This window comes from Anguilla rostrata, chromosome 7 (genome assembly GCF_018555375.3).
Source record: "Anguilla rostrata isolate EN2019 chromosome 7, ASM1855537v3, whole genome shotgun sequence".
In the NCBI taxonomy this organism is placed as follows: domain Eukaryota; kingdom Metazoa; phylum Chordata; class Actinopteri; order Anguilliformes; family Anguillidae; genus Anguilla; species Anguilla rostrata.
In genome coordinates, this window is record NC_057939.1 from 3612510 (window position 1) to 3625790 (window position 13281).

At 43.8% G+C, this 13281-nt stretch overlaps 1 protein-coding gene across 3 annotated transcripts in view; it reads left to right on the top strand.

Annotated features, from left to right (window-relative positions):
• Positions 1-13281, top strand: part of LOC135258793 (thyrotropin-releasing hormone-degrading ectoenzyme-like) — a 119394-nt gene that overhangs the window by 63889 nt on the left and 42224 nt on the right. For all 3 annotated transcript variants that reach the window (XR_010331095.1, XR_010331094.1, XM_064342377.1), the window contains exons 6-7: positions 2456-2593; positions 6983-7048. Coding sequence is in view for 1 of the 3 variants with exons in the window: in XM_064342377.1 (XP_064198447.1) it covers positions 2456-2593; positions 6983-7048 (204 nt within the window). In the remaining 2 variants the exon portion in view is untranslated. The remainder of the gene's footprint in view (positions 1-2455; positions 2594-6982; positions 7049-13281) is intronic.

Sequence of the window (13281 nt, forward strand, 5' to 3'; positions counted from 1 at the left end):
TTATACTTACTCCCTCTTCCATAGTGTTCCTCCAGATGCCAAAGACATCTGTTCTTTCCCCTGACAGGACAGAACAATCCGTTTTTTTTTTTTTTTTTTTTAATCAGATGAGCCGTTTACTGTGCTGAAGGCGCTGTGTGGGATCTGTGTGGAGCGGGATCAGCTGTGTTTGGGGTGTGGGACGCTGGGAAGCCTCGGAGGAGTGGGGAGGAGGCAGCGAAGCAGACAGCCATCTTTTCATTTTATTTATTTATTTACTTTTTTTTTTTTTTTACAGAGTACTGTGATTGTAGAGCTTTGACAGCCGAGCCTCAGGTAATTGGAAGAGCATTACAGGGCCAGTCTGTCATCCACAGTCAGGTCTCGTATCTCGCTGGAACTTGGAAACTGATTGCGAGTATGATGATGATGAGGAATACAATATGATTACAAAAGCAAATGGTGATGATTATGGAGATATTAATTGTCTTACTAATTAAAACACTATTATGATCTACTTAGGCTATTAATTTTAATAAAGAGCAGTCAGCCGTTGTTCATTATGTTCAGCTCGGTGTGTGAACTGAATGAATCAGGGAATCAGTTGGTACCGTTTGATAGAGGAATGACTCATCTTGGGCTCCTCCGTTCTGCTGCGGGCAGCGAGTCAGCGACTCAAACCAGAACCAGGCAGAGAGAAAAGGTGTGCGGCAAAGGAAGTGTCGGTTTTGTTTTACACAACAAAACCACACTGAGAAAATGACTTGAAAGAGTCAAAAACTCAACAGTTCAGTTCGTTTTGATGTGCTGACTTGAACGTGCTGGTTCATTTTAAAGGCTCGAACTTGCCAACACTATTATATGTTGGTATTTTAAACTCGCTGTTCAATTTCAACTTTTCACCCTCCGGTTACCTCAGCACAGAGTAGTCGCCTGTCTCCGCTTGAGCAGGAGCAGATCACTGAGGGAGGGGCGCACACGTCTGAGGGAGGGAGATCTGAGCCTCTATCAGTTTACTCATTCAAAGCACTGCATTCCCCGCCATCAAAGAGTCATATTAATATCTTTATAAAAGGGACCCACTGCCTCTTCTCTGGAATCCAAAAAATGGCTTCCTTAATGTTGATAATCGCATTTTTGTGTAACACCCCCATACAGCAGTAAAGGCTGTGTTTACTTTAATCCTTTGAGCTGAGATTATTAATTGTTATTGTGAATCGCATTGGTAAATGCTGCATTGTGCAGAATATCCATAATGTAGCACATGGGGAATATGATCTAGAGTGGCTCTTTCATTACGTGTAGGCAGCATCTCATTGGTCAGCTGCTGGAACCCTGGGACGCTCGCCATTGTAATTGCACCTGTGAGTTATTAATATACGGCATAACTAAACCGGTTATTAGATTTTCAATAGTCGTGCAGCAGCTGTGTCCTGGGAGCCCAGGGACCTGCTGATCCGAGGACCGGCTCATCCGTTCAGCTAGACGGGCTGTCCGTTCATTCAGTCTCCGTCTGCCATCATCTGTTCATTTACACTATACACCGATCTGCGTTTGGAAGGTTGGCGCACACACACGCACGCGCGCACACACACACACACACACACACACACACACACACACAAGCACACACACATACACACACACATGCATCTGATCGTTTTGTATTTATGAGTACATTTTATACTCAATATACCTGCTCAATTTTATGTTAAATTTGTTTTCAAGTATTGTGTCTAGACATCTGTCGTCTCAAATGCTAGTTGGGCTAGCATTGATATATACAGCTCAGATTTTTCTTCACCGATAGTCAACCTTAAATATATATTTTATGAGGTTTGTTGCATTGTTTGTGCACATGATGCTGTGATGTAAAATACAATGACAATCAAGACTGAACCACATTCTTCTATGGTAAATAATCACAATCCAGAGCATTCAAATGGCAATATTGTGATATACTGTATATCGTTTAGGTCCTAAATGTTCATACATACTGCTGTGTCTCGCGTCTCATTGCTCCTGCATGCTGGCAGATGGTACCTGATGGCGGTTGAGACCCCGTTGTCACGGTCGCTCAGTGCCTGACCGCTGTTCGCTTGGTTGAGGCCCCATTGTCACAGTCTCTCTGTGCCTGACCGCTGTCGCTTGGTTGAGACCCCATTGTCGTGGTCGTTCGCTGCCTGACCCCTGTTGGGTTGGTTGAGGCCCCATTGTCGCGGTTGCCCTGTGCCTGACCCCTGTTGGGTTGGTTGAGGCCCCATTGTCGCGGTTGCCCTGTGCCTGACCCCTGTTGGGTTGGTTGAGGCCCCATTGTCGCGTACGTTCTGTGCCTGACCGCTATTGGGTTGGTTGAGACCCCATTGTCATGGTCACTCGGTGCCTGACCCCTGTGCCTGACCCCTGTTGGGTTGGTTGAGGCCCCGTTGTCACGGTCACTCGGTGCCTGACCCCTGTCCGGTTCCTTGCCCTGCAGGAGAAGCAGCGCTTCCTGACGGATGTCCTCCACGAGGTGATGCTGCTGGACGGGCTGGCCAGCTCCCACCCCATCTCCCAGGAGGTGTTCCAGGCCACGGACATCGACCGGGTGTTCGACTGGATCGCGTATAAAAAGGTGAGACCTGATGTTGGACTGGGTCGTGTATAAAAAGGTGAGACCAGGTGGTGGACTGGGTCGTGTATAAAAAGGTGAGAGCGGGTGTTGGACTGGGTCGTGTATAAAAAGGTGAGACCTGATGGTGGACTGGGTCATGTATAAAAAGGTGAGACCAGGTGGTGGACTGGGTCGTGTATAAAAAGGTGAGAGCGGGTGTTGGACTGGGTCGTGTGTAAGAAGGTGAGCCCCGTCGCTCCGGTCTGGGCCCGTGATGTCAGGCCGTTATCGGTGAACAGGCTGTTAAAAGGCCCCGAGGGCTGCTCCCCGAAAACTGTTATCAAACGGGCGCGTCCCGGACAACGACCGCTTAACAAGCTCTCCTAATTGGCACTTCAGATGGGTTTGATGTTCGCGGGGCAAGTGCCTCGTTTGGGAGTAAACCCCGGGGACGATGTTACGTTGGGCATTCCAAGGGCACGCCGAGTCGGTGGACTTTAAAGTGGCGCTTTATAAATTCGTGGCACATCCAACCCGAATCACTCTGGGTACCGTGTTCTCATAAAATAAGCCACGGTGCTTCAGTAAATGAGTAAAAACCAAGAAATGAAAAAAAGAAATCACGGTTGGCGTACTGTTTTATTGAAGGGTATTCGTATTCCTTTCCTGAAGGACATAACATCTTGTGGGGAAAGTACAATTATTTGATCTGGTGTTGCCTATATGTTATGCAAGCACACCATTGATCCTGTGTGAAATTCCCTGACTATTTACATTTCCATAAATCCGGATTCAAAGTGTTGCAGCTTTGTGTATTTCTGAAAACCTAAACCAATAGTCACTGGCTGAGTAACTGAAATCACAAGTGCGGCAGGGCTGATGTCTGTTAAGGCTCTGTTAAGGATCTGCTGTCAAATCTGGAACATGTCAGTCCTGCGCATGATTGGTTGTAGCATTTCCCAGGGAGGAAGGAGTTTCAGCTGGCTGGTCTGCAATGTCAACTGTGTACCAGTAACTACAGTACTTCTGGTCAATCATACATCTACAGTTGAACTGTGTGATATTGTGTGATATCTACACAAGCGTTACTAGTGCCCATTTCATAGAGGATCAATGGAAAATGTGCGGAAGAGAAAGTGCACATTTTGGCACTAGTCCACAGGGTACTGAATAGAACAGCTAAACCGGACCTCCAATAAATCTTCCAACCCTACAGCCCAGCCAGATCTCTCTGCATCAGCAAGCTTTAAGCAGCTGGCTCTCTCCTCTCTGTGTAGTCACTTCCCCCAGTCATATTGCCTACCCTTAATGGGCCGACAGTGGTGGAACAACCCTCCCAAAGTTATCAGGGACAGCAGAATCGCTGGATATCTTCTGACAGAGACTAAAGACCCCCCCCCTGCATCTCGGTTCCTCACCCCCACCCCCACTCCATACCACTCCCTCCTTTTGTACTAATTTAGTTTATGGTGTTCTTATATTTTCCCATAATGTTTTGATGGTTTTTATGTTTCTCTTCTTTTGGAGCTTGTAATGGAGTCTGTGGTGTAGTATCGCATTTAGAATTTGTATTTTGGTTTCTTGGGACTTGTCCAGGGTGTATTCCGTCCTCTCGCCCAATGCATGCTGGGATAGGCTCCAGCACCTCCCGCGACCCTGACCAGGAATAAGCGGGTATAGATGGTGGATGGATGGATTGCTCTTGATTAGCAGCTATCTTTAGTTATTTGCCAGGGAGTGCTGATAGCAAAGTCTGGCATTATTATTCATATTGATAAGGCAAGTGCGCATCTACTTCTCCTCTGCAGTACGTTTCTCCGCATAAGCACATTTGTGAATTCATGTAATGCAGTACGATGCAATGGACAGCCGAGTGAAAAGAAACATAATGGGTTTCGGAAAAGAGTACATGGTTGCCTGCACTCTGTCAGATTAACCGGGGTGGGGGGGGTGTCAGTGATGAACACTTGAACGCACAAACACAACTCAGCATTCATTCCAAAACTGGCAAAAGAGGGTTTATATTACACTGCAGGCCACTGGAGCAAACTGAAGTCACTGTCATGTCCGTGGAACCAGCTTGAGATGATGATGCGTGCTTAATGCCACAGCATGCCTAGGTAGTTCTGCTGACCGTGTGCATCCCTTTATGCTCATAGTCTACCCTTTTTTTCAAATGGATGCTTCCAGCAGGATTATGCGACATGTCACAAAGCACACACATCATCTCAGGCTGGTTCCACGAACATGACAGTGACTTCGGGTTACTCAGATGGCCCGCACATTCCCCAAAGGTCTCAATCCAATAGAGCACCTTTGGGATGAGGTGGAGCAGGAGATTTGCAGCATGAATGTGTGGGCAAAAGATCTGCTGGAACTGCGTGATGCTGTGGAGTCAGCAAGGACCAAAATCCGAAAGGAATGTTTCCAGCACCTGTATATTCTGTACAGTGCAGTGCGTAAGTATTTGGGCAGTGATGCAATTTTTGTTGTTTTACAGTGCCTCTGTACTTCAGCACACTGGATTTGAAATGTTAAAAAACGTTATATGAGGTTAAAGTGCAGGCTGTCAGCTTTAATTTGCGGATACTCACAGATGAAACATGAGAAGCATTGGGTGAAGCATGTAGGAATCGCAGCCATTTTTATACATAGTCCCTCCTTTTTGGTGGACCAAAAGTTGGAAGTTTGGCTGCTCAGCTGGATCTTGGCTAACTCTGTGCTGTTGCATCATTAGTTCATGCGCAAGAGAGCTAACGAAAGGTCTACAGTTGACTGTCAATGTAGACCAAATAAGAGTCAATGCCGGCAAAGCAAACCAGCATAAGGTGTAAAAATCTAAATTAAAAAATAGACATAGCCATAATATTTGTGGGTGTGTCAAGGTAAACTGTTGGTACATTGTTAAGAAACAAGAATGTGTCTGAATGTGATTGTGTGGTGTTTATCGCAACTGAGACTTCAAGTAGCGTCATGAAAAAAAAAAAAAAGATAATTTGACATACAGTTAACACCTCCCAAGATTCGCATGCACTCGTGACAATGCCACTTTGTGCTTTGGGTTTTCACCTTTTTGTATTTTTGCTCCAGCTGCGTCTCTCTTCTGGGACCTGAGGCCATTTTACCCATGAGCAGGCAGAGCGTGGCATATTGACTCCATTTTGCCTGAATGACATCATCCAGTTTGATGGAATGGGAGCGTGACAGCAACAGTACAATCTGCTTAGCACAGGGCTGTGGGGAACATATGGAATTCTTGCATTCCGAAATGGATTTTGATTTTTAGCGTTAACAGTGTCAAAATTTACATTTCATTTGACGTGACACTAAAATCATGTTCTTGCGTGGATTTTAAAAATACACCGTAAAATGTTCAGTCAACTTGTACTGCCTACACATGATCCCTGTTGGACCCGTGTGTGTGTGTGTGTGTGTGTGTGTGTGTGGAGGGGGCGGGGGCGGGGGCGGGGATGGAGCAGAATCTAGCAGCAGGATGCTTTTATCTCCAGCTACATGGAGATATCTGAGCTGAATGTAGCATTACCTCATTCTTCACGCGAGGCGTCGATGTGTTTGTTTTCATGTCTGATCATGTCTCTGTTAATGGAGTTCTACTGTAAATGAAACATTGCTAATTTGCGTTTGAGTTTGCTGTCAGTGTTGCGTATCAGGTCCTGAACCTGGCGTATTAGCACATGTGTAACAAATCACATTTTGCTTCAGGGTCATTTAAATTACAAAACCTGTGCATTGCAGATCTTTGCCATGAATACTATCCAGGTGTGAGTGTAGAGAACGAAGAGAACATGTTATCACAATTAAGTTTATTAGACTGTATAAAATATTGTGATAAAAATAAAAATAATGTTATTACTCACCTAATGGACTAATTGCGGAAAACTGGCTATAACTTATGGTACTAAATATTTTGTTAATTAATAGCTGTTATTGTTAATAAAGGAAAATGATTGGACAATGGTTTAGACCAATGGGCAGTTTAAGGGGAAGTTTTCTGCCTCCTCAATTTTCAGCGCAGCAGCTGTCACTGATTGTAATGCACCGTATAATGGTAAAAGATAGCAGTAAAAATACATTATCTGCATTAACAATTGAAATGAAAATTCAGGACACTGTGCATTTCTTTGTTAACAGTATTTTTAAAAGCTAAGTTTTAAGTCCCCCCATGCAATTGCTGTGAATCATGAAAATAGTTCAATAAAAATTGTTCACAGAAATAAACAAATAAATCCACAATAAATTGGGTCATTATAAATGTAATTTGATCCAACAAAAACTGATCGATGGTTTACTGAGACCTGCAGTCACTGCAACTTTTCTCTTTTCTTTTATTTCCCTCCATCTCAGTCTTTTTCTCACTTTATCTATGGTTTTTTTTTGTTTTGTTCCCAGGGTGCCTCCCTTATCCGGATGCTGGCGAGCGTCATGGGCCAGTCAGTGTTCCAGAGGGGCTTAAATGTAGGTAAAGGGCCTCAGAGTCCATCACACACACACACACACACACGCACACACACACACACACACACACACACACGCACACACACACACACGCACGCACACACACACACACACACACACACACACGCACGCACACACACACACACATCCGGTCTCCGGTTATTTAAATAGAATTTCACTGGGGGGGTCTACTCATCATTTAAACATGATTTAAAGCCTTTGCCAAGTGAGGACCTTGAAAATGTCCCCGCTAAGTTTCTAGGTCTCCTCTTTGGTAGGTAGACAAGCACACACACACACACACACACAGCAGGTGTGTTCCTTTTGCTTGCTGACACACAGTGATCGGCAGCGAACAGTGGAGGACTGTCTCTGTCACCTCACAGGCACGCATGCTGGGGGCCTCCCACAGACACTGTTTCTCCCCCCCTTACAGGGATTGGGGCACGCAGGACTTGACTCCACATTCCTCATGATGTTTCTCTTTTAGCTCACACTTCCTGGAAAAAAGCATTCCCAGAATGCCGCAGTATAGGAAGTCGGGGTAGCCCTGGGGTGGAGAATAATTCAGGCGTGAGGTTATAAGTCTTTGACTGCTGGAGATGTTGCTGTATGTGTGTGTGCGTGAGTGCCACTGTGTATATGTGTGTGTGTGGGTGTGTGTGTGTGTGTGTGTGTGTGTGTGTGTGTGTGTGTGTGTGTGTGTGTGTCTGTGTGTGTGTGTGTGTGTGTGTGTGTGTGTGTGTGTGTGTGTGTGTGTGTCCCTGTGTGTGAGTGCGAGTGCGTGTGCGTGTGCGAGTGTGTGTGTCCCTGTGTGTGAGTGCGTGTGCGTGTGTATGTGTGTATGTGTGTGTGTGGGGGTGTGTGTCTGTGTGTGTGTGTGTGTCCCTGTGTGTGTGTGTGTGTGTGTGTGTGTGGGGGTGTGTGTCTCTGTGTGTGTGTGTCCCTGTGTGTGTGTGTGTGTGTGTCTGTGTGTGTGTGGCTGCTGCTGCCTGCGGGCCGTGTGCTCTGGTCCCACGCGTGTGCGCTGTACTCCACACGCCTCCCACAGCACACACACCACTCTGAGCAGCTTCCTCTTACATGTGCTGAGCGTGGCTGTGCTGCTTCTTACATGTGCTGAGCGTGGCTGAGCTGGTTCTTACATGTGCTGAGCGTGGCTGAGCTGCTTCTTACATATGCTGAGCGTGGCTGTGCTGCTTCTTACATATGCTGAGCGTGGTTGTGCTGCTTCTTACATGTGCTGAGCATGGCTGTGCTGCTTACATGTGCTGAGCGTGGCTGTGCTGGTTCTTACATGTGCTGAGTGTGGCTGTGCTGCTTCTTACATGTGCTGAGTGTGGCTGTGCTGCTTCTTACATGTGCTGAGCATGGCTGTGCTGCTTCTTACATGTGCTGAGCGTGGCTGTGCTGTGTTGGTTCTGCCCAGTAATTGGTCCCGATGGATTTAACGCAAAATAACACCACAAAATGAAACTCTCTTACATACGCGCACCTCGACGCCTGCAGGAACCCACACAATCACATACAAACACACGTACACACACGCACCCACATATGATACGCACATGTGCGTGCGCACACACACACACACACACACGCCCAGAAACTATGCACTCTCAGACACACTTGCCTGCTCACACGCACATGCGTATGCACACACACACACACACACATACACACACACACACACCAGCTTCTCAGAAGGCATTCTTGCACTAAACAGTGAGCCCTTATGGCTTTCCGTTACGCTGGCATTTTGCTGCCTTTCATGGTTTCAGTGAGTAATTTATAATTCACTTTGGGGGGGGGGGGGTGGTATTGGACCCCTTGCAGTGCCAGCACTGCAGGAGCTCTTTTTTAATAATGTGCTTTTGTCTGCTGTTAGATCTATCAGTTCTCCCTCCATCTGATTATTTCCTACATCACAGCTCCTTAACAAGCATCGCTCAATATTTGCTTCATTTTTAATTTTTTTCCCCCAAAACTCTTCGTACAACTCGCTGCACCAACATGCAGCTTGACACCACTGCTCCTTTAATTCCCAGAATGCACCAAAACACGTCTCAAAATAAAATAATTCTACAAAAACACCTGCACTAGTTTTCTTCCGGCAAGAATACTTTATCACAACAATCATAGCACAATGACCTTAAAAAGAAAAACCACTAACAACATTTGACATTACAGTAGATGTCAGTCTTTGAAGCAGTAAATACATTTTTTTGCTCTCTAGTTTCATATTTGTTATTGTGCGCATGTATTACTTTGCTCTTTGGTTGATAGTGTAAGAAATGCGTGGATTTTCTTTTTTTTTTTTTTTTGGTCAAACAGCTGAGATGATCCATGACGTGGTCTACTATGGTAGCCCTTATCTTATCTGAGACAATAGATTGCAGTCTTCCTCTGTGTTGAATGCCACCACACATTCCTACTACTCTCCCTCCTCCCTCTCCCCTCTTCATCACCCAGTCATTTGTCTTCCGCATTCACCCACTCCTATATTTCTTTATGGATCCATTTTGAACAAAATCGTTCCAAAGATAATCTCTTTTCACATAGAAGCCATGAAATCTAAATTCCCCCAACAAGTTGGAAGGTCTTCAACTCGGATGGGAATCAGCTGTGATTGATGTATTTACAAAACTCTAATCAGCAGTTTGTCTCCATAAGCATTATAACATTTTTGGGGGGTTTTGAATGTATTTCAATATAGTATGTGTGACATAGCAAACTGCTTTCCACTTGCAGAATAAATAACATTATAGTTAAAATTTTACCAGTGAACACAGATGAATGTGAGGCAATGTGTTTTATTTCAGTACTTATAAAAACATATACATATATATATATAATTATACAGTACAGTAATATACTGATGCGTAATCCCTGTTTATGAATGAAGATTTATCTAATAACAATCTGTTTATAACAGAGAAGGCCCCAAAAGGTTTCTGTCAGCAAACCTGTAACATTAGTCACAAAAGTATATTCCTGCAGTGGAGACTTATCAGGGAAGTGAAGTGCAGTCATGCATTATTTTGCTTCTGAACTTTGTGGCTGTAATTCAAGACTTACTTTTCTCAAGTTTTACCCAAGTTTACTTCATCTTCTACTGATTTTCTTTTTTTTTTGTTCATTAAGACTTATTAAATGTTGCTCCAAGTGAAAGACAAAATACTTTGGACCGCTATGTGGTGAAGAGGTTCTTGATGCACAGGCACAGGAAGATTGGTAAACAAACTGAACTATGTCCCACATTGCGTAATATAGTCATGCTATGGATTATCAGTATATAAATTCAGGGATCCATTTCTTCTACTTTTTCTGTTCAGGTCCCAGACTTCTTTGCATATTAAAAGCAGACAGGCATTGCAGAGTGTATCTTTACAGGAGGTGCTTAATTGAGGTCCACTGGAGCAGATCTTGGACTTGTCACTGACCCCGTGACCTCAATTAGTCTACTTACTTCTGAATCCCTTTGGTGCAGAGGTACCGTTCTTTACTTAATGAAAACAGAAAAGGAGTTTTATATCTATGTGGACATAACACTTGCGGTGCCAGTTGGGCAATCAGATCTGTATACTTTAAACATTCGACTAAATTCCACAAATCTGTGTTATATTTTCAGCGCCTGTCAGTATTATTATTAGTTTTTGATGAAACATGAAACTGTTTATTTCATTACACTGATGTGTTCTGTTGGTTCGGTCACCGAATAGACATTGGATTTGAGCCTGTGCTGTGCACGGTCAAACTGTCCCTGAGTCTGTTCAGCTGAACCTAAATCAAAGCTAAAGTTTGAATTTCTTTACCACTTTAGATGTGGAAAATTAAATAGTCCCTCTCCCCCCAGAAGGCAGAATAAGAACAAAAGAACAGAATAGGGCCTCATTAATGGGTAATAGAAAAAGGTGAATAAGCTGCTTCTAATCTTCTAGTTTCCTCTAAATTGCTCTCATAAACAATGATGCGACTTGTATGTTATCCAGTTTTGAACACACTTGGACACTATTGTATTTCTTAAATCATTTATGCATTTGTATGTTTATAAAGATTTGGGCATTTTGAAAGTTCATTGTGGTGAACATGTCTTTGCTGACCAAACAGTGATGCTGAAGAGAGTGAGTTAATTTAATAAATCCAGTCTTGAGATCTGGTTAAGGTCTGTCATAATAAGCGATTAATAAAATTTAATTCTGATTCATTTTAAAAAAAAGAAACCATACAAATGAAACTCATGAAAACAGCTTGGAAATGTACATTTTATATACGTCCCTCATTTTGTCATGGATCCCAACCCTTGCTCTTACTTCAAGGACCTGTCAGTCGTAAAATATACCCTTAGGGGAAACTTACTGTTCCGTCTGAAAATAATATGCATAAGTATATGTTGTACTGGACCAACCAAGGGTCTATACATGCGTTCGGGCTCTTAGATTTACAGGTTCAGTGATGTCTGTTTGGTGGTTGTGAGGTCTTTTGCATCGTTAAATGTTACAGTGCGTCAGTTTGAGCTACGGTCGTCCCACTGTAAACAGCCTCAGCATTCCCCTCCGTGTTTATTGTTCATCTTCCATGGAAGGTCACTGTGGATGGAAAAAAAAGTTAACAGAGAATCAACATGGACTGAGAAAAGGCAAAAAAAAAAAATGCATCTGTGTGTGTGTGTGCTGTCGTTGTGTCATTGTGTGTGTTTTTGTCTCTTTGCACTAGTGTCATCCTCACTAATTTGTCGCTTCCAAAATAATAATAATAATAGTAATTTCAACGGGTGCAATCCGGAAATTGTGTGCAGTCCTAGAATGTTCTGGCTCCAGTTGCCCAGAAGGGACTTGGATAGATAGTTAGTTTATTGTCATTCCTTCTCCTTACAGGTTATGCAAAGAGTAGAACAAAATATAGTGTCCCCGGGGCCATAGTGCAATACTTGAAAACAGAAAAAATTAAACAAGCAATAAAAACAAAACAACTTCAGATTGTGTCCTGAGCCCTCAGGGGAACGCCCGCCACTCGAGCAGAAGCATGGCGTCGCATACAACAGGACGCACGTGAATCATACCGAATGGCTGCAGCCGCTCACCTTCCCTGCTGCTTTTCAGCACAGGCACAGTAGGGAGGGGAGGTCCAGCTAAGAAGCCTGATTTATCACCAGACCGTGTTACAGGAACGCACTCACGTTGTGTTCAGTGCTGTTGTATTAGAGAAATGCAGAGTTTTAGTCAGGGAGAAATCCAGGTGTGGGCTGTATTCGCGTGAATCTGTATTTTTAACGCTGGGTTCAGGACGCAGCTGCTTGTGATGAAGACTCCTCTGTGGCGTTTTTAGAGCCGGGTAGATGGCATGCACCTCGGTGTCTAACGATTTTATGTTTCGCCCCCTCCTAGCTAAATGATTCCGTCTCAAGGAATTTAAAGGTGGTCGTAAAAACAGAGGCTCGATCTGTCGAGCACAGTGAGCTCTGCTTCCATTAAAGAGATTTCTCTTCTTATCATTCACCTAGAAACCCCGCTCCCACACCCCCTACCCCCCCACCCCCCCGTTCACCCCCTCCACCCCGTTCACACCGTAGCTTAAAGCGAAAAGACGTGAAAAGATTACGTGCCAAACATTCAAGCATTTATCTGTGAATTTGAAAAGTCAGGCGCAATTTTTTGGATGGCTGTGAGAACTCATTAAACCCAGCGAGGCCTCGTAGCATGTGCACTCTGAATGGGGGTGATTTCATGTGCTCCACTTCTTAGCAAATTGGGTGTCACAGTCCAGGAAGATGGGTATCTATTTTTATTTTTTTTTTCTATTTTTTATTTAATCATTTTGTGGCCAAGTTTTTGATATATGTCTTTGACTCTGTATGTAAAAAAAATGATCTATGTCACATTTCTGACAACAAAGATTAGAGATTAGCTATGCTGGAGAAATGGAACGCTTGCTATTTATAGAAGGTATTTCTCATGAATGATGAATAATTACTAATTAAGGTTTCATTACAAATAATTTATGTTCACTGTTAAAAAATGCACCCAAAAGAGTGTCTCCCATTTTACTAAGAATGAGATGCATCTCTCTCTGAAAGAACATACCTGTATAGTCAATATATCAGCTAAGCATGTACTTGTTTATATTCTTGCATTGTTGTCTTTTTATAATAATCGTTTCACTAAAGCCTCGGAAAGAGATTAGACAAATGGGGTCACAGAATATGTGTATGTCTGAATTTTATTAGGTGCAGT